Below are 18,058 nucleotides of genomic sequence, written 5' to 3'. Positions count from 1 at the left end.
AGCCACTCTCTGCTAAATACCTCCTGCTAATGAATGATGTGAGGGAGCAGCCTGATATTGTGTGATTAAAATGTGTAATTGTGACATACACCTCCGATACTTTTCCTCTCTTTTCCGTAATCATCCCCATGAAGCACAAGAGGAGCCGCGGGGAGGAGAACGGTATTTGTTCCGTCCTTATGCTGTCTGACTGCGCTTTTGCTGATCCCGTAGATCAGGATCCTGCTGGAGAGCTGCGCAGTTGCTGTCTCAGCGGTTTCATGCGGCTCCTCCGTCAGATTGCGTCAGGTCCCGGCGTGGAAGCGGAGGGAGCCGGGTGGTGTAATGCAGCCGCGAGCCGCGCTTCTGCGCTGTGCAGCAGTGATTAATTGCAGGTTTGGGAGAACAATTAGCCGCAAGTAGCCTTTTGCCATGGCAGGGAAGACAGCGGGAAGCAGAGGCTGCCCTAAGGGTGCTCAGGTTTGCCCAAGTACTTTTCAGGGAGGTTTGAAAGGCTTGTAGTGATCGCTCTTAACGATGGATGTGACTACTCCTTACCTGAGCTTTGCTCTATGGGCTTCATGCGGATGGAAAGAGCGTCTGTCTTGAGGACAGACACACGGGTGCTCTTGAGAGCACGTGGACACTTGAGCGTTTCTGGTGTGTGTTGAGATGTTCTCTGGCTGCTGCTGCTTGTATCCCAAGGGTCAAAGTTCTTTCCCCTTGTGCAGCCCAGATGTCGCTCTCTCTACTAAATGAAGTCTGCTTTTTTTAGTTTCTTTTCCTTTAAAAAGGAAGGGAAGGGTAAGTAGAGTCATTTCTATACTTCATGCTAGCAACTCACTCCTGCCTGCCGAATAGCTGTGCCAGTCGCTGTCGCTGCTGCTGCTCACGTGGAAAACCACAGGAAAGGAGAAAAAAGGCCACCTGTCATTGTTCAACTCCTGCCTCATCAAGGATTTAAATGCAAGGCCTCTGTCACCTCTGCCAGCCTCATCAGTAGGTTTGGTTTGCTGTCACCTCCCAGGATGAATGATGTCCCTGTGGAGGTGGCGCCCAGCGAGCTGTTTGTTAACACGCCGCGCAGGGATCTAGGATGGCAACCTCGGGCTGAGGTTATCTCCTCGCCTTGACACTGAGTGAGTTATGAGCTAATAGCACTTTATTAAAATAGTATTTTGTATTGGAGAGCAAATCTAAGAGCAGATGGATTAGCAGGCAATCCATCACTCCCAATCTGTGCCACTGCCAGCTGAAACGCCTTCTCTGTGCTTCAGCATTGCAGCTGGGAGACAGATTTATAACGTGGTCATCTATCTATCCTCAGTTGCCATCCATTAATGTATTTACTTTTGGCTGTGATACACGGGGAGGAAAGTTCTGTTGTGCACGTACGAGGATGCGAGCGCCGCACACTCAGCAGCGTGTGTCCCGAGCTGCAGGGCTTTGGGGAGACAGGAGGTTCCACAGGAAATGTTTCTCTGCAAACCTGTGTTTGTGTTTTGAACACTGATTCTTTTATAATCCATTGTCCGTGGCTGTTTCCATTTTACTGCGATGTCCTCCAGCTCTTGCCCTAAGTCTAATTGTTCTCACCTAGCACAAGTCAGATCATTTGTCTCTGCTGCTGGCCAATTTTTACCCCCAAACATAGCTGGATATGCCAGTGCTTGGAAGTCTCAGTCAGTTCCATGACAACGGCTCCCTGCCTTGCTGCCTGGCTGGGTTTTCTCCTCTCTCCTGCTGCTGTGGGTTTTATTCCTGCTGGGGGGGTTTCTTTGCTTGGCTGTTGGGTTATTTTATTGCCGCTCTGCTTTCACACGGTGTCTCCACCAAGCCTGAGTGAGCTGTGCCCAGATTTAGCCAGGCTCGTGGAACAGCTCGTGCATCAGCATCTCTGCACAGAAGGAGCGAGTCCCACTCGGTGTCAGACTCGCTCTGTTTGGGTCTGTGTGGTCCCATTCCAGGACAGAAAAGAGCAGGATGAAGAACACGAAAGGACTGGTTCATGGTGGCGTTTTTGGTGCTGTAGGATGGAAAATGAGCTCAGGTCTCCATGCCTAAACCCTGCACCCTGCGGCCTTCTGCCTTGAGGCAGGAGAGACCCAAACTCCAGGGGAAGCTTGCACGCAGAATTTGCTTTTAACATTAAAATGTTTATCTTCTTTTTAAATCAGTTTTGGACCTTAGAGCTTCCCTGTGTTCCCCGTGAGTGGGAGACAAGCAGCATAAGATCTGGGACAGCATCTGATGATGTAACATAATCTGGGGGAGACTGCAGAGCCGTTCTCCATCCATGGGCGCTGGGCACAGCTCCTCCCCGCCCCATTCGAGCCCTGTTGGCGCCTCCTCCGCTCCGAACCCCCGTCCTACCCAGTGACCTGCGGCTGCAGCCTCGGCCCCAGGAGCATCGTTCGCTTCGAAGGGTTGGAAAAAAACACTCAGATCCAAAACATGCAAAAAACTATTTTACTGACAAACAGCAAAGGACGGGCTTAGTTTCAGGAGCTGAACCGGTTACCTATTATACAAACATTTTATTGAAAGGGAAGGAATGGCTGAAATACACTCACTCATTGACCCAAATAAAATCACAGTGTGCTTTTTCTATTGCCTCCCCTACCCCCAAGCGCTCGCGGCCCTCGGCTGCTCCCAGTAGCTTCAGCACAGCGTTGTCACGACTCCCAGCAAACTGGAGGTGACATTTGCTTGTGCGAGTGCATTTAATAAAAAAATTAGCCATTATTGCTTTTCAACCACAGTAGAAGAGAATATTCTATGATTAGACTCGGAGCGGAGTATAATCTCTCTCTGTTAGTAGCATCGTGTTGTACCTCTTCCTGCCTGACGCATGCAAAATCGGTTTGAGTGCAGAAACAAAAAGGGTTAGCAATCAGGGAAAAGAGCAATCCCAAGTTTTGTTCCTGTGTTCTCATTAACCTTCCTAACCCGTGTGCTCTGTCCTGCAAGGGTTTCCAGTGGCACTGGTGTCACCCCTCCGTGGACATCCCAGGGCGCAGAGGGACCAAAACCAGCGACCCCGCTGGAAAAGGAATGAGTGCGAATGGACGGGAGGTGCTGGAGAAGGGGAACAGGTACTGGAGAAGGGGAACAGGTACTGGAGAAGGGCAACAGGCTTTGTGCAGTGAACACGCGGTAGCACACGCGGGTATAAACACTCAGACGCCCACTGACAAACACACAACAACTGGAAGGGTGTCCTGAGAGCCTGGGCTCGCTCTAGAGCTTCTTCCACCTGCTCCTCTGCTTCCTCCTGTGCCCCGACAGCCACACGCATGGAGGCTGCAGGTCTGGCTTTTTAGTGTTCTTTCTTTTTTTCCTTCTTCAGTAAGTTCATTTGCTTCTTCGTACTCTCCTGGGCACCACAGTGACGGGGAATTCTCACCTCCATCCTAAGGTAGAACCAGTGGTCCCTGCCTCACCGATCATGCCCTGTGTGTCCCCACCTGCGTCTCCTGTCACTGGACTGTACACCTGCGTCACCAGCATTGCAAAGCGTTCGATCCCGATGTCCTTCTGTTTGTACCTGATGCTCTAGTAGTAGAATTACACCCAGAGGTACTCTGGGAGCTTCTTTCGGCTGTTTCTGTCTCCAAGGATGGAGACTCCACAACTTCTCTGACAACCTGTCCCCATGCTTGGTCACCCACACAGTAGAAAAATGTTTGCTGATGTTCAAAGAGTCTCCTGTGTTTCAGTTTGTGCCCGTTGTCTCCGGACACCGCTGGAAAGAGCCTGGCTCCGTCCTCCTTGCGCCTTTCCTTCAGGTATTTATACACATTGATCCCCCTGAGCTTTCTGTTCTCTAGACTGACCAGTCCCAGCTCCCTCAGCCTTTCCTCAGAGCAGAGATGCTCCAGTCCTCCATCATCTTCATGGCTCTTTTCAGCATCCCTTTTTGTCAGGGATTCTCTTCTCCCAGCGAAGTGCAACTGGAAAATGAGGTAGAAAGTAGCAGTGAGAGTAACTAAAACCGCCCCACCGTGCTGTGGACGCCTGGGATGTGCATTCTGGGCTCTGTTCTGGTCTTTTACTGGTTATTGGCAGGTGCTGCCAGATACTTCAGCAAAGATGGGACAGTTGGTGTGTCCATGGCTGGCTCAAGGGGTAGCTGAGCAGTAAGATGACACGATGGATGGATGGATGGATGGTTGGATGATGGATGGATGGATGGATGGATGGATGGTTGGATGATGGATGGATGGATGGATGGATGGATGGTTGGATGATGGATGGATGGATGGATGGATGGATGGAATCACAGGACACATCTTCTCAAACTGTTCTGGCTTTGGGATCTTCCTTTCAGCAGTTGCTTGTAAGTGGCTTCTTGGCTTTAAAGAAGGAGCTGCTGGTTGATGCGGTGGATTTCACCAGGCTCTGCTTTTCCCCACACCTTTCCTTTGCCGCAGATCCCAACCACCAGCACGCACCCATGGGCTGTGCGGGCGGCCAAACGCGGGCTCCTCACACCAGAACTGTGAGAGAACATTTCCATGTCAATCCCAGCTCTGAGAACGGGCACATCCAGATTTAAGCTCTGCTCTAAAAATAGCCCCTCCTGAAGCGGCACAAAATTCCCTCCCACTATCGAATTCCGCAGGATCCTCCCTCAAAGCATCTGGCGGGTGAGCGCTCAGCCTTGGTGACACTTCCCACTCCTTTGTCCCCACGGAGCTGCCACCACAGACGCAGCTGGAAGCTTCGCAGCCCCGTGTTCTCTTGCCCAGGTTCTAACCAGCATCTCGTCCAGCCCTGACCTTGCCGTGTCCCCTCCCTGATGCCACAGTCACTTTCTCCCACCTGAACCTTCTGTGTTTGGGGCTGTTGCTGCGTTTGGGTTTTGCTGTTCTTTCTGTGGGTTGGGTTTTTTTTGAGTTTCTTTTATATATTTTTGTGTGTGTGAAGACTGGATCAGAGGCAAGAGAACAACAAACAAGTCAACACTAGCACGTCTCAGACAATTAAACGAGGAGAAAACACCCCCACAACCAGACGAAAGCAGAACGAACACACGCACAGGAGAAGACGACGGTGCAAGGGCGGACTTGACACACACCCGAGCTGCGACAACAGGAGCGACCGCGCTGGGACGAGACAGCGCGACGTCGGGCGGCGCTGGGACGGCTCCCTCCTCGAGCAGGACCGGGGAGGGGACGGGACGGGGACACGGTGTCGCGCAGAGAGCGGCGGGTGCTGCGAGGGCGACGCTGGCACCGGCGCTTTGCAGCGCTCAGAAACCAGCTGCCTCTTCTGCTCATTAGGTACTAACAGGTGGCTGCAGACATCACGGCCACGGGGGGTCCTGAATGACAGACAGTCGCGCAGACAGACGTGAGTACAGAGCGGGCAATTGTTTAGGTCCAGACAGAAACTGAGGCTCAAAGCGGCACCAGGGACTAGCAAAGGTGGGAATGGCAGAAAATTGGATATTGGGCTCTTGGCCAGTTTTGGGGCTTGTACAGAACTGAACTGATCCCGGGCAGAGGAAACAAGGAAAACAAATTTAAAAGGACGCAGAAGCTGTAGCAGGGAGTCATGGTGTCCTTCTCCCTTCACAGACATCGCAATCAAACCATAGGAGGCCATTGACAGAGTCGAGGAACCCATAGAAGAAATCAGCAGTTCCTGATAATATTAATCATCTGCTTGTTCTGGATGTTTCCCCCAGTTAAGCACAAGCCCACTCGATACCAAATGAGGAATGAAGGAGAAATGATGGGGATTCAGGGCTACCAACTGAAATTCTTGGGGCTAACGTCTCCTTCCCTTATTCCGCTCGCTAAGAATCTCTGCACTGCAGCTGCTCAACATCTGCACAGCAATGCGCTCCGGGCGCGTTTGCTGCTCTCCCCCAGCAGAACACGGTGCTACGGGAACCAGACACCACCCCGCTGTCCCCGTGCTTTATCAAACAATATTCCTCTAGATAATACTGGAAGTACCGGAGCTCTCTGCCTGTGGAGGTTGGTTCCAGACACTTGACAGCTGCCTCGAACCCCACACCTAAGCTGCGACCAGGGGAAGCAAAGGCAAAACCACGTTAGAGCATCCTCGTACTTTGATTCAACCCACCCTTGGGATGCTGGATCTGTGGATGAATTTGGCATCAGGACCACGTCTCGCCGTGTTCCTCAAGCCAAGCCCAGTGATGTGCTGCTTCAGGTCGGAGCAGTGACATGAGAAAAGAGGTGGATGTTCTTGTGCGGGAGGAGTGAGAACATTAACAGGACCCACTCGATGCATCGTCAGTGTTTCTGGGGTGGTATCAACCGGGGTCTCAGGCTCCCCCACTAAGAAGAGCAGGGAGAGCAGCTCGTTTCTCCTCAGCAAAGAGCAGGGAGTGTTTATGAGCAGAGGGGTAGGATCAGGGTACAAATCAGCTCTAACACCATTCAACTCAATCCACTTCTCCCCACACATCAGAAGCAGCCCCTCTCCATTAGAGAAGAATTAACAGCACCGACACCAGCAGGGTACCGTCAGTATAAAAGTGGTGTAAACCAGTCAGCCCCAGCCCTGTTAAACCAACTCATACCTTGTGGTACTGCTCCCCTGGTACAAAGATCTCCTGGATTGCTTAAGGCAGGTTTCAGTGTATAGCAACGCAAAGAACAAATCCATTATATATTGCCAGGTCTTCCTTCCCCCACAGCGACTCCCAAAACCCACAAACCAAGGCAGAGGGGCTGCTGTGCCTCCAACCCCCTGCCCACAGTCCCCATCCAAACCTGCAGCCGGCCAAGCCATTCCAGAAACAGGAGGAACAGAGCGGAGCAAAACCAAGCCGAGGGACCAAAGAAATGGGAGGTTCGAGCTCTTGGATGAGAAATTCTGCATCTTCTTCATGTTGTCCCGCCTCCATACCCGTGGCCAACATTCCCCACAGGGTGGCTGGGTGTGCAGGACAGCACGAATGCCGGGAAACGGGGGCGGAAATATAATGCAAATCTCTTTTCTCTTTTTTTTTTTTTGTTTGTTTTTGTTTGTCTGCTTTTTACATATGTACACAAGTCTGACAATAAAATGTGGAACACAGTGCAATGTCTTGGCTGCGTAGCATCCAGGACTGGCTTAGTTGTGCATGGTGGTGTGCCACAGGGACACCCGCGTGGGGAAATAAAACCGTGTCCTCAGGGCTTCCACAGAGGAGCAACCAGGAGCTGCTCCCGGGCAGAAGAGCAAAGTCCTTGTCTGAAGCGCTCGCTGCAGTCTCTGGTGGGGAGGACGATCCTCAGAGGTGCCGTGGGCTCGGGTGCCCGTTATGGTACAGCTTCTGTTTGATGTGCACCATGTTCCCGGTCGCCTCCTCGTACTGCCTGTGGTGACGTTTTCTGAACTCCTTCAGGTTACAAAATTTGGGAATCCACGACCAGGAATTGTCTGGAAGGCAGAAAGGAGAAGGAAGATGAGGGATTGCAGGTGTGTTCTCCTGCCTTGCCCGGCCCTGCTGCACGCAAACCAGGCTCAGCCCACGAACCTTCCCCTGTAGCAACATTTCGGCTGCCATTCACTTTTGTGAGAGCTTTGGGTCATTCCGCACTGAAATACACACAGCCCGGCCCCACCAAGGAGAATCTGAAACTCCCAGCGATCTATAGACTGTGTACAGTTGAATTATTGCCATTATTGGTACGTGTCTGCTCTGACCAGCCCTGCAGCCACTATGAAGCGCAACTGGATGTCTGAGCTCCCATAGAATATCTTCTATTTTAAGAAATCTCTTCCATCGGGAAGGAGCTATAGGTTATTCTAACAGACCAAAATTGAAGCTGATCGGGCCACAACGTGACATTGAGTCATTGCTAAGTGGTGCTCTTGTCTTTCAGGGAGGGCTCTACACTCCGTACCAGTGCAGTATTTTGTATAACCCCCCACCCTGCACAGCCACAGGCACCGTTTCTATCTTTAGAAGGAAATTTCAGCCTAGGTACTCATTCAATGAAGAAATAGGTAAGGGCTTATTGCCTTTAAAATGACTACATTTGCATAGTTGATTTGAACGAAGAGGAAACACATAAAAGCTCAACATTCATTACTTTGCACAGTATATCGGCCACCCCCTTCTTAAAGCCTTTGAATATGCACACACAGGGAGAGTTAAAAATGAAAGAAAAAAAAGGATATTTCAGCTTAAATACTAAATTAATTACTAGCACTGCCCTGTGTTACTAAAAATAAAAATCTACGCAGTATTCAATCGCAAGGAGGTAGGTTAGATGGCGATAGCGTGTCTGTGGGTCTGTAATGAGAGGCGAGAGCTGGGAAGAGCAATATTGCTGCTCTCACTACGGTGTCTCCCCCAGCCCGGCTGAATTCAGCACTGTGACGAGACCATGGCCGGGGGACTGAGCAAAACTGGTGTCACAGACCCCAGGTCGGCTCCGTCCCTTCTGTCTCACTGGAAAATGTTACAGTTTGCCTGGAAATGGCCTCGAGAGAGCCCTGGATCAAAACTGCCCCAGTGGGCTTGGGGAGACTAATGAAAGATTAATATCGTTTTGAGCCGAGCTTTCAGAGAGAGAGAGTCCGCTTCCCTGATTAGAATTTCTGACAGGTGATTGAACAGACACCGTCAGAGTCGGAGAGGGTGAGATTTGTAGGTAGTACAATGGAATTTCAAGTCATTCAGTATTTTAATAGCTTTTCTGTCTTTTTCCCCCCTCCGACAATTGAAGTCAATGGGACATCCATGCAAAGAGGGGCAGCGGGGCCTCCGAAGGAGCATCTGTTGGTTGTGTTAGTTCAGGTTACACAGAATCAAAGAATCACACAGAATGACAGAACGTCAGGGGTTGAAGGGCCCTGGAAAGCTCATCCAGTGCAATCCCCCCATGGAGCAGGAACACCCAGATGAGGTTACACAGGAAGGTGTCCAGGCGGGTTGGAATGTCTGCACAGAAGGAGACTCCACAACCCCCCTGGGCAGCCTGGGCCAGGCTCTGCCACCCTCACCAGGAACAAGTTCCTTCTCATATTTAAGTGGAACCTCCTGTGTTCCAGTTTGAACCCATTACCCCTTGTCCTATCACTGGTTGTCACCGAGAAGAGCCTGGCTCCATCCTCCTGACACTCACCCTTTAGATATCTGCAAACATTAATGAGGTCGCCCCTCAGTCTCCTCTTCTCCAGCTCCAGAGCCCCAGCTCCCCCCTCTATCAGCCTGGCTACGGGTGAAGATGTCTCTTTATCAACCAGCCCTTTGCAGCACGTCCTTGACGCTTCCCAAGGCAGAACCCTCATGGCGAGGATCCTCGGCCATTCCCACGTCAATATTGCTGTTTTCTAAAGCCGCGGGCAGAGCGGGGAGCCGGGGGGCTGCACTTACCATACCGCCGGCTGGTCCTCCAGGCCCGCACTGCGTAGTGGAGAACTCCGTCCATCCACACCAGAAACCAGCTTATACAAAAGCCCAGCAAAAGTCCCAGCATCAGATCGATCTCTTGCTTGGTTACATTGTCAGTCACAAAGTAATTCTCCGAGGAGTCCACCACCGACTGGTCCCCGTCATACGGAATAACATAATGGACGTGATGCCTGTTGCGGGGAATAGAAACGGGGAAAAGCATCAGTGGAGAAGAGCAAAGTGGGTTTATTTCCCATTCAGTGCCTGTTCTTGTGGCCAGGGGCTGATTTAACACAACTCCATCGAGTTTCTACCAACATCCCCAGGAACAGAAGTGCTGTCTTGGCTTTTTGTGCTTTTGTCAGAGGAGGAATTGGCAAGAGAGCGAATAAAAACCCGAACCCACGCCTGGAACTCGAGTCGCATCCCTGACACTCAGGCTCTCTGTGCCTAAGTTCGTCATCTGTAAAACGGAAGATAATATTAAGGACAGCATGAGGTTGGAGGGGTCACCCCTCCGGAGACATAAAGGGCAGCACAGCATTCGTGTTGGCGGGCAGAGGTTAATAACACTTTCCTCCTGTGAGTACACACAGTGTGAGGATTGAGAACGCAGCCCTGCGAGTGCAATCACAGCGTCCTGCTCGTGCGGTTACAAACTCCTCTGCCGTGCAGCACCAGCAGCTTCACAGCGCTTGCCCAAGCTGTTCTGCTTCATGTCCCGTCTCTCAGAACAAAATAGAACTTTCTTTGGTTGGAAAAGACCTTTAAGATCATCGGTCTGACTGTTAACCAAGTCCACCTCGCCTACATGGAACGCTTCAGCTGTTACTCCCGTGTTTGAAGGACCGTGTTGTTCAAAGCCCAGTGGCCAGGAGAACCGTAGCGTTCCCATGTGAGATGTTCACAGCCATGGGGGAAGCGCTTGGAAGGACATGGTGAATTCATCGTCCTGGGGGAGCAGAGGGCAGGGACCCCGCAGCGCTCCTGGAAAACTCCCCGACCACCTCATGTTCTCACCAGGGTGGTTTAGGCTCCCCACAGGCGCATCCCCAGTGCTCACAGCCCAAGGCCAGGACACGGTTTCATGGGTTCTCCCCAGCACCACCCACCCGTACAGCATCCCCCGCACCCGCATCCCTCCCACCCCCACGGACCCGACCCTGCTCCCGCACGCAGGCGAGGACGCAGTCGCCGGAGGCCTCTGAATATGCATGAAGCGCAGGTTGCTCAATAATCACGCCTGAGAAACGTCCAAATATTTACACAAACAAACCTCCACTCAAAGGAACCTACTGAAAACAGCCCTAATCTCAGACACGGCTTAATGGAGGCACCTGCACCGGAGGCTCCAGCTCCCGGCACGTAGGGCTGGCACACAACCTGGTGCTGTGGCACAGGGGGTGGGAAGCAGCAGAGCAGCTTTGCAGAAGGGAAAAAGGCAAATCTGACACACATCCCATGTGCCACGCGTCCCCAGTCACTGTCAGCGATACCTGGTAGGTCCTTAACTTGCTCCCTTTTGCTTCTTGTAGTACAGAAACAGCCTAAGGGCTGAGTCCACAAACACCTCCAGAAGCCTCAACTCCCTGAAATGATCGAGAGCTTGAGTTGCTTCAGCAGGAGCAGAGAACCCGATGTTCTACCTAAAGCCTCCCCGTGCGGAGCATCACTGACCTCTGGGGCTGAGAGAAGCAAAACCTCCCAGACACACCGAGGACAGACCCATTCCTAGGACACGAGTGCGGAGCTCTCCCCACTCACGAGGTGTTTTTTATGGGAGGTCTCAGCTCTGTACTTGAAGAGAGTCCTGGGGTACAGTCCTCCCCGTGCCAAACTCCCCCGGTGCTCAGGAGCAGGGATGCGCCTGCAGCACTTGCATTTCTACACACACACGCAGCACCGCGGGAACACGGGACGCTCTCCTCCCATCCTTCACAAGGTGTTTTTCCCACCACACGATCTGCTTTTCTCCAGCGCTCTTGTTCTCTGCTTGCAGGACACCGCGGGAAGGGACACGGTCACCTCTGGTCCCTCTCCTGGGCACAGCTGAGCCCGCACGCCACAGCGGGATCTCCTCCAGCTCTCCCAGTCCCCTTGGCCACCGCTGGGCTGAGCGGCACCTTGGGGGCGGCAGGAAGGGCCCGACACCCCCGTGGTGTCTGCAGCTCCTTTCTGCGTGCCGAGCCGGCAGCTGCTCTCCTGACGCCAGGTTGGATTTGCTGAGCTGTCCCCAGCCAGACAGCACCTGGCTCGGGTGACAGACTGAAGCTGCTGGGCAGAAGGAGCGCGGTGTTTGTGTCTGTGCATGTGTGCTCGAGCTGGAGCATCCCTGTCCCCTCTCCCAGACTTTGTGACAAAGGGGGAAAACCTCCTCTCCTCCCTCCCGGGGCAAGCGGAGCGGAGCTGTGGCCAGCACGGCTGGCAAGTCTCACCACGGAGCTGCCCAAAGCGCTATTGTCCCTTCCAGTGACCTTGCGTGCGCGCTGGCTGCTGCAGCCGACACACAGCACCGGAGCCTTGCAAAAAGCGCCGCCGATCCCTTGTTTTAAATGCAAAGAGCCCGTCACCGCCTCTACACCCTCCGCTCCCCGCGCTGCCGTGGGCATCGCCGGTGCCCTGGCTCAGCTTGGCTCCCTCCCGAGGTGTCCGTCTGTCGGTGGCAGACGTGTCACATCTCTCAGGCTCGCGTTGCAGCTGTCACAACCCGGCTGGACTGACCCGTTCCCCAGCTCCAGCAGGATTTGGGGGGACATGGCTTATCCTCCCCTCCTGACCGCCCCCCAAGACGTGGGGCTGCAAGCAGAGCGAGGAGGTGGAGAGCCTCTGTCCTGCATCCCTGTCTGACCTTGCAGCCTCTCTGCAAACACAACAAGCAGCCCAGCACCTCCCAGGGCCATTGCCAGCACTGCCAGGCTGCAGAGCATGTGGATGGCACCGCCGCACAGGTGGAAACGTCTCCCCGGGACCCTCCACGCTGCAGCAGCCCCGGGAAGCAGCCGCTGGCACCGCAGGGTCTCGGTGCTCAGGAGATGCACACGCAGCCTGAGACGGGATCAGGCCCAGAGAGCAGGGGTGAAGTGTCCCTTGGGCAGAAGGAGGTGACCTGAGGGTTGCCCAGGCTGCTCGGCTGCTGCGTGTTGGCATTTTGGTAAGACTGACACTCAGGCTTTTCCAACCCCGCTCGCAGAGAGAGGCTTTGCCTGGTAGGGAAAGACCTACCCAAGGTCACTCAGAAGGTCAGTGGCAAGGAGAATACACACTAGAGCTCTCGAGGTCCCTGTCCTTTCCCAGACAGGGAACTTCCAAGCCCCTCGGGATGTTTTGAGGGGTCCTTGCTCCAGGCAGGTGTCACCTGTTCTCTCCAGCTCGCCCTGCTCCCACGGACGCCCTTTGGTGTTTTTCCTTTTGCATGACATCACCCAGCTCCTGATCTGCTGCCAGCGCTCTGCTTCCCGACAGGACCCTTTCCTGGCTGGGACGGAGCCGTCGGGGCTGTGCCACACTCCTGCAGCCCCGCACGGCCCCGCTCTCCCGGGGACACGTGTGTCCCAAGGAGGTGGGAACAGAGACTCTAGGCTGCCTGAGTGCCAGAACACAGCGGTTTTAACAGCCTGAACATCTCCACATGCTGAGGACAGAGGGTGCTAAATGTGGCTGTCACCCCCTCTTCCTCCAGCGAGGAGGCAGATGTTGGGAAAGGAGCAGTCGCCGCCAGCCCAGGCACGTCTGCAGGCTCAGCAGCAGCACCAGGTGCCAGGGCCAGCCCTGTCTCTCTGCTGATGTTCTCGCTCCACACGCCATCATGACATCAGATTCCCTTCCCAAACAACTGCCAGGACTGTTTTCCCCCTGAACAGCTGCGCTTTGGCCTCAGGGCTTCCAACAGGTTTCCCTCCTTGGCTGTAGAGCTGCGGGGAGGGTGGCCGAGTGGGAACGCACCTGTCCAGCCTGACAGCAACACCCCGCCACACACACCATAGAATCACAGAAGAGTTTAGGTGGAAGGGACCTTAAAGTTCCCCCAGTGCCCCCCCTGCCATGAGCAGGGACATCTGCACCAGCTCAGGTTGCTCAGAGCCCCGTCCAGCCTGGCCTGGGATGTCTCCAGGGATGGTTCACCCACCACCTCTCTGGGTACCTGGGCCAGGCTCTCACCACCCTCAGGGCCAACAATTTCTTCCTCATGTCCAGCCTGAATCTCCCTCCTTTAGTTTAAAACCATCACCCCTTGTTCTACCACAGAAGAGGACATTTGCTCTCACCCACAGCCCAGAGCACGACCCGTCTCAGCTCCCAGAGCTGGACCACTCCTGTGGCAACGGCACCGTCCAGCCCAGGCTCACCCCAACTGAAAACAGCGGCTCAGTGGACATTTCTGCTTAACAGACAGCAAATATGCGTCAGCCTTGACCGCCTGTTTCTCTGCAGGGTTGCACAGGCACCCCGGGCAGCATCACCCCCAGCCCCACGCAGCCGGTCAGCCGTGGGGTCCAGTCCCCGCAGCCACGGGCAGGCGTGGAAAACCACACAGCAGAACCTCCACAAGCACCTTCTCCGTTCTCCCGTGTCCAGCAAGATGCTCCAACAACCTTCGTTTATTCTAATTCCTCATTCCATTCCTGCAATATTTACTCATTTTCCCCCTGCAACACACTGAACTGCAGCCAGTTCCCTCCTCCAAGGACTCCCTTTGGTTACTGGTAAATTAAGAGGCTTTTATCAGTCCCTGGTACCATTGCTCACAACATGCTCCAGGTCATATCCTTGCCCAGCGCAAGGCAGAATTGTGTATGGCTCATGCTTTGTGCACTAAACCTGAAAGAAGGGACAAAGCACGTTCAGCATCACCTGCCTTTTAAATCAGAAAACTCCAAACAGCAGCGTTCGGGTGGCAGGTTTGGGGATCACAGACCAAACCTGAGCGTGAGGCCAAAGTCCCATCATAGCGTGATGCTTCATGCAAGCATCAAATACCTCAGAGCATCAACACGTCAGAAATGATGCTCATGCCCAACAAGAGCCCATGCCCAGGAGTAGACATGGTTGTGCTGTTTCTGATGGCAGGAGCCATCACTTCTACATACCTAAGGCAACTGGTAAACTTGAAGTCCATGCTTGACAATTTGGAAGCTCTTTTGAGCACTTTCTAAGAAATGAGCTATGTCTGGAGAGAGTGCTGTGGTTAATTTATCTGCCTCAACAGCATCTCTGCAGACATAGAGGAGAGAGAAGTGCCCCCGCCACCTCCTCAGTCCTGGGCAGAAGAGACATTCCACTAATACCACCCATGAGACCTGATGCTCCAGATGATGTTCAAGTCTATTACCAGTAGCCAATTTGCAGCACTGCTGAACACAGCTGTGACAAGTAAAGAGAAAAACAGGTTGAAGAGGCAGAGGAAAACTCTCAAACTAGTGAAAAACATCAAGAAGGCTCAAAAAATTACCTAAGAAAAGGACAGTCCTTGCCAGAAAATAAGTCAAAGACACCGGATATTTATCCACAGCGTTCCTAATTGGCCCTAAGGCAGAGCCCAAGGAGCCGGGTATTGATATTCAGGGTTTGCTCACTAGATCACTCGGGGCCTGGCTGCGTTTGGCCCTAAAGATGCTGCTTGTGCCTTCTGTGCTGATCTGGACGGGAGTCTGGGGAGGAACCGTGGGGAGAAAGACACCGGTCACCTTAGGGAGTGAAGCAGAGCGGAAGGGCAGTTTCCCTTCGTTAAACGATGCACATCCCAGCCCCAGCTTTGCTTCCATGTCAGGGACGCCAGAGGGATGTGACACCTGGAGACGGGATGCAGCTGGTTCCAGAGGCAGCTCCAAGAGGAGAAAAGCTCCATGGAGGTGTTGGCTGTGCCGGGGAGGCTCCCCCAGCCCGGCCTTCAGCTGCCACAGCCCCAGGCTGCTTTACTGCCCCCAGCCCAGAAACTCTCCAGCAGGCAAGAGCGACCGGGCACAGGGGACACTGAGGCCTCGAGGAGCGTGGGAGCAGGATCCCAAACAACAGTCCCGTGGAGAAGAGAGAAATCCAGCTCCCCACAACGCGGTCCCCAGGCTCTAACCCAGCCAAAGTTGAGCACCTCAGCGGTGACACGCAGCACAAGGAGTGCTACGCTGTTCAGGAGAACTGAGCATCATTGCCAAAGAGCCGTGCAGAGAGGCAGGTATTTGTCCAGTCATAAACTTGCACGCAGCAGAGACATTGCTCCTCGCACAGAACCCATCCTGATGCTCTCAGGTTATTCAACGCTCCAGAAAAGCACAGACCTCGGTGTGCTCTGTCCAGAATCATTACAACTCTCAGGAGAAAAGCCACAGAGAATTAAAAGCTGATCAAAGATTACAAAGCCTCAAAGTGACACTGTCCTAGACAGCAACACTCCTTCCTGGGCACAGATCTGCTCGGTTCTCCAAACCCCGTTCCATTTAAAAACCAACAACCGCAACAGCCAGACCACAAACACTCTGAGAAACAACACAGCCCGGTGACAACAAAGGCAAAATGACAAGCGTCTAAATGAAAGTTACTCACTTTCCCAGGGCTCACAGATGCATATACACAAGCATGGGCACAAAGGAAAATGGGCTTCCAGGCCCACAGAAAACTCTTTTTCTGAGGAAAAGAAAAATACACAAAAAAGCAAGCCTGTGTTCATGCAGGAGCTGCTGAGGAAGGTGAGACACAGCCAGAATGCAAACATGGGAGTCCAGCCAGCAGCAGGCGGCCGCTGGCCACCGCCTCGCTTTGCCTTCAGAGAGGGGGTGGGAAGGGGCTGGGGGGCAGGAGAGGAGCCGCTGCAGGTCACTTACCTGCCACAGTTGCAGTGACAAACTCGGTCTTCCCCTCGCAGATGCGGTAAGATGTAATTGTGAAATCTGTCCAACAACGCATTCATGTCCATCAAGCAAGCTATTGCCTGTAAGAGCCCATAACCAAGGCATCTGGTCAACTCTGGATGATGGAATAAAACATTGACTCTAGTTTGATTGCCAAAGACTGAAGCGGTCATAAATAAAATAATCTGGGGTGTTTAATGGGGCACACACACATGCACACACACACGGAGGTGCACAGGCGAAGGGACAGCGCGGGGGGAGGGCGGAATGGAGGGGAGGGAGATAAGCAAAATCTCTTACCATAACGATAGAGGCGCCCAGGATCATGAAAATCATGGTGTTTGCATTCATGGACATCAAGAGGGAATTGCCAGCGGTCGGGTCCGTGCGCCCCCAGCCCGCGGACGGCGAGCGGCGGCCGCGCTATTCCGCAGAGCCCAGCCCGGGGCGCATCGCGCTCGGCCCCGCTCGCTGCGGTGCGGCGGGGGGCGAAGGGGCGGCGGGGCGCCCCCCGCGCACACCCGCGCTCCCCCGGGCCGGCGCTGCCGCGGGCTCCCGAGCCCTCCCCGTTTTACTTTTTTATTTTTCTAGGACAAACGTGACAGGTAAAAAAAAAAATAATATATATATATATATATCTATATCTATATGTATATATATATATCCCTTTCCGGCGGCCTCAGCCGAGGGAGGTGCGCCACGTCTCCGGGAGCGGGCACACACCGCCACAAGCACAGCCCTTCATGCAGCAATTGGAAAGCGAGCCAGCCAAAACCAGGGGGGGGGATAGAGGGGGAGGTTGGGGGAGGAGGAGGCAGGCTGCAAAAATCACCCAGTCCGGGGGAGCCTCATTGCATCCTCTTCCCCGACCCTCCCCAAAATCAGCCCCCTCCCATTAGGTGCACAAAAAAAATAACAACCTAAACCCCCAACCACCACCCCCCATAAAAATAACCCACCCTCCCGGCTCGGGGCTGCGTGTCCCCGCTGCTGGGAGCCCCCGGCCCAGCCCCTCCCGGGCCCGGGGGGAGGGATGCGGGATGCAGCGGGGAGATGCGCCCAGGCAGAGCCGGCCGCCCCCTCCCCAGCCCGGGCATTTACCTACGTGGGGAGGCGCTGCTCCGGGAGCGGCTCATTGCGAGCGACAGCAGCAGCAGCGACAGCTCTGCGGACCTGCCCTTGCGGGGCTTCTCCCGCCTCGCCGCCGCACGCTTTTCCCCAGCGAAACCCCGGCGGCAGCGGCGCTTGGCCGCATTTTGAATCCCACACGCCATCCTCACCCCGCCCTTCCTCCCGCCCGGGGTCGGCCCCGTCTTCCTCGCATCCCGGAGGGACCACGGGCCGGCCGGGCGGTGCGGGGGGGACCCGGGAGCCCCGAACTGCGCCGCGCCCCCGCGCTTCCCACGGCACCTCCCTCCTTCCCCAAACCACGGCCCCTCCAGGGGGGTCCCCCAGCCGTGTGCCCCCGCCTGGCCCGGGTCTTGCACCCATCCCGGGGAGGATGCCCGAAGGGGCACCCGAAGGCGGCTGGGGGTGCCCGGCTCTTCTTTGAGGGTGTTTGCAACAGAACTGGGAGCAATTCCCACCTCCACCAAGGATCTCGGCCCCCTGAGTGATGCAGGCACAGAAGACGCGCTCATTTTTGTGGCAGAAGCGAAATTACCCCCCCTACAACTTCATCCCGTCTATCAAACCTGAGATCTAAGGTCCAAGCAAAAGGTTGCGCTCCGGGTTCTGCCGCGGTTTTATTTCAGCGCGCGGTTGGGTTGGTCCAACTCGGGTCGTGTTTAGGAGCTTCTGGGAAAAATAACAGACAGTGACCAGCCAGCAACTTTTTGCTTGTTTGTTTGTTGTTCTCTTTGATGCAAAC

The 18,058-nt window shown here is 54.3% G+C and overlaps 1 protein-coding gene and 1 long non-coding RNA gene across 2 annotated transcripts; one reads left to right on the top strand and one right to left on the bottom strand.

Annotated features, from left to right (window-relative positions):
* Positions 1 to 3,039: 3,039 nt before the first annotated feature.
* On the top strand, positions 3,040 to 4,469 carry LOC308049254. The gene is made up of 4 exons (XR_013923266.1): positions 3,040 to 3,074; positions 3,329 to 3,397; positions 3,699 to 3,767; positions 4,413 to 4,469. It is a non-coding gene; the product is annotated as an uncharacterized lncRNA (long non-coding RNA).
* A 2,765-nt stretch (positions 4,470 to 7,234) lies between these two features.
* On the bottom strand, positions 7,235 to 16,545 carry TMEM240 (transmembrane protein 240; the record flags this gene model as incomplete). Its single annotated transcript, XM_080358988.1, has 4 exons — positions 7,235 to 7,383; positions 9,329 to 9,537; positions 16,162 to 16,268; positions 16,489 to 16,545. 4 exons carry the CDS (start codon positions 16,543 to 16,545, stop codon positions 7,235 to 7,237), a joined length of 522 nt encoding a protein of 173 aa, XP_080215114.1.
* Positions 16,546 to 18,058: the final 1,513 nt, after the last annotated feature.

The sequence above is a fragment of the Nesoenas mayeri genome, assembly GCF_963082525.1.
Source record: "Nesoenas mayeri genome assembly, chromosome: 24".
Classification (NCBI taxonomy): domain Eukaryota; kingdom Metazoa; phylum Chordata; class Aves; order Columbiformes; family Columbidae; genus Nesoenas; species Nesoenas mayeri.
Note: the sequence above shows the minus strand (reverse complement) of the source record. Positions and strands in the feature narration are given on the sequence as shown.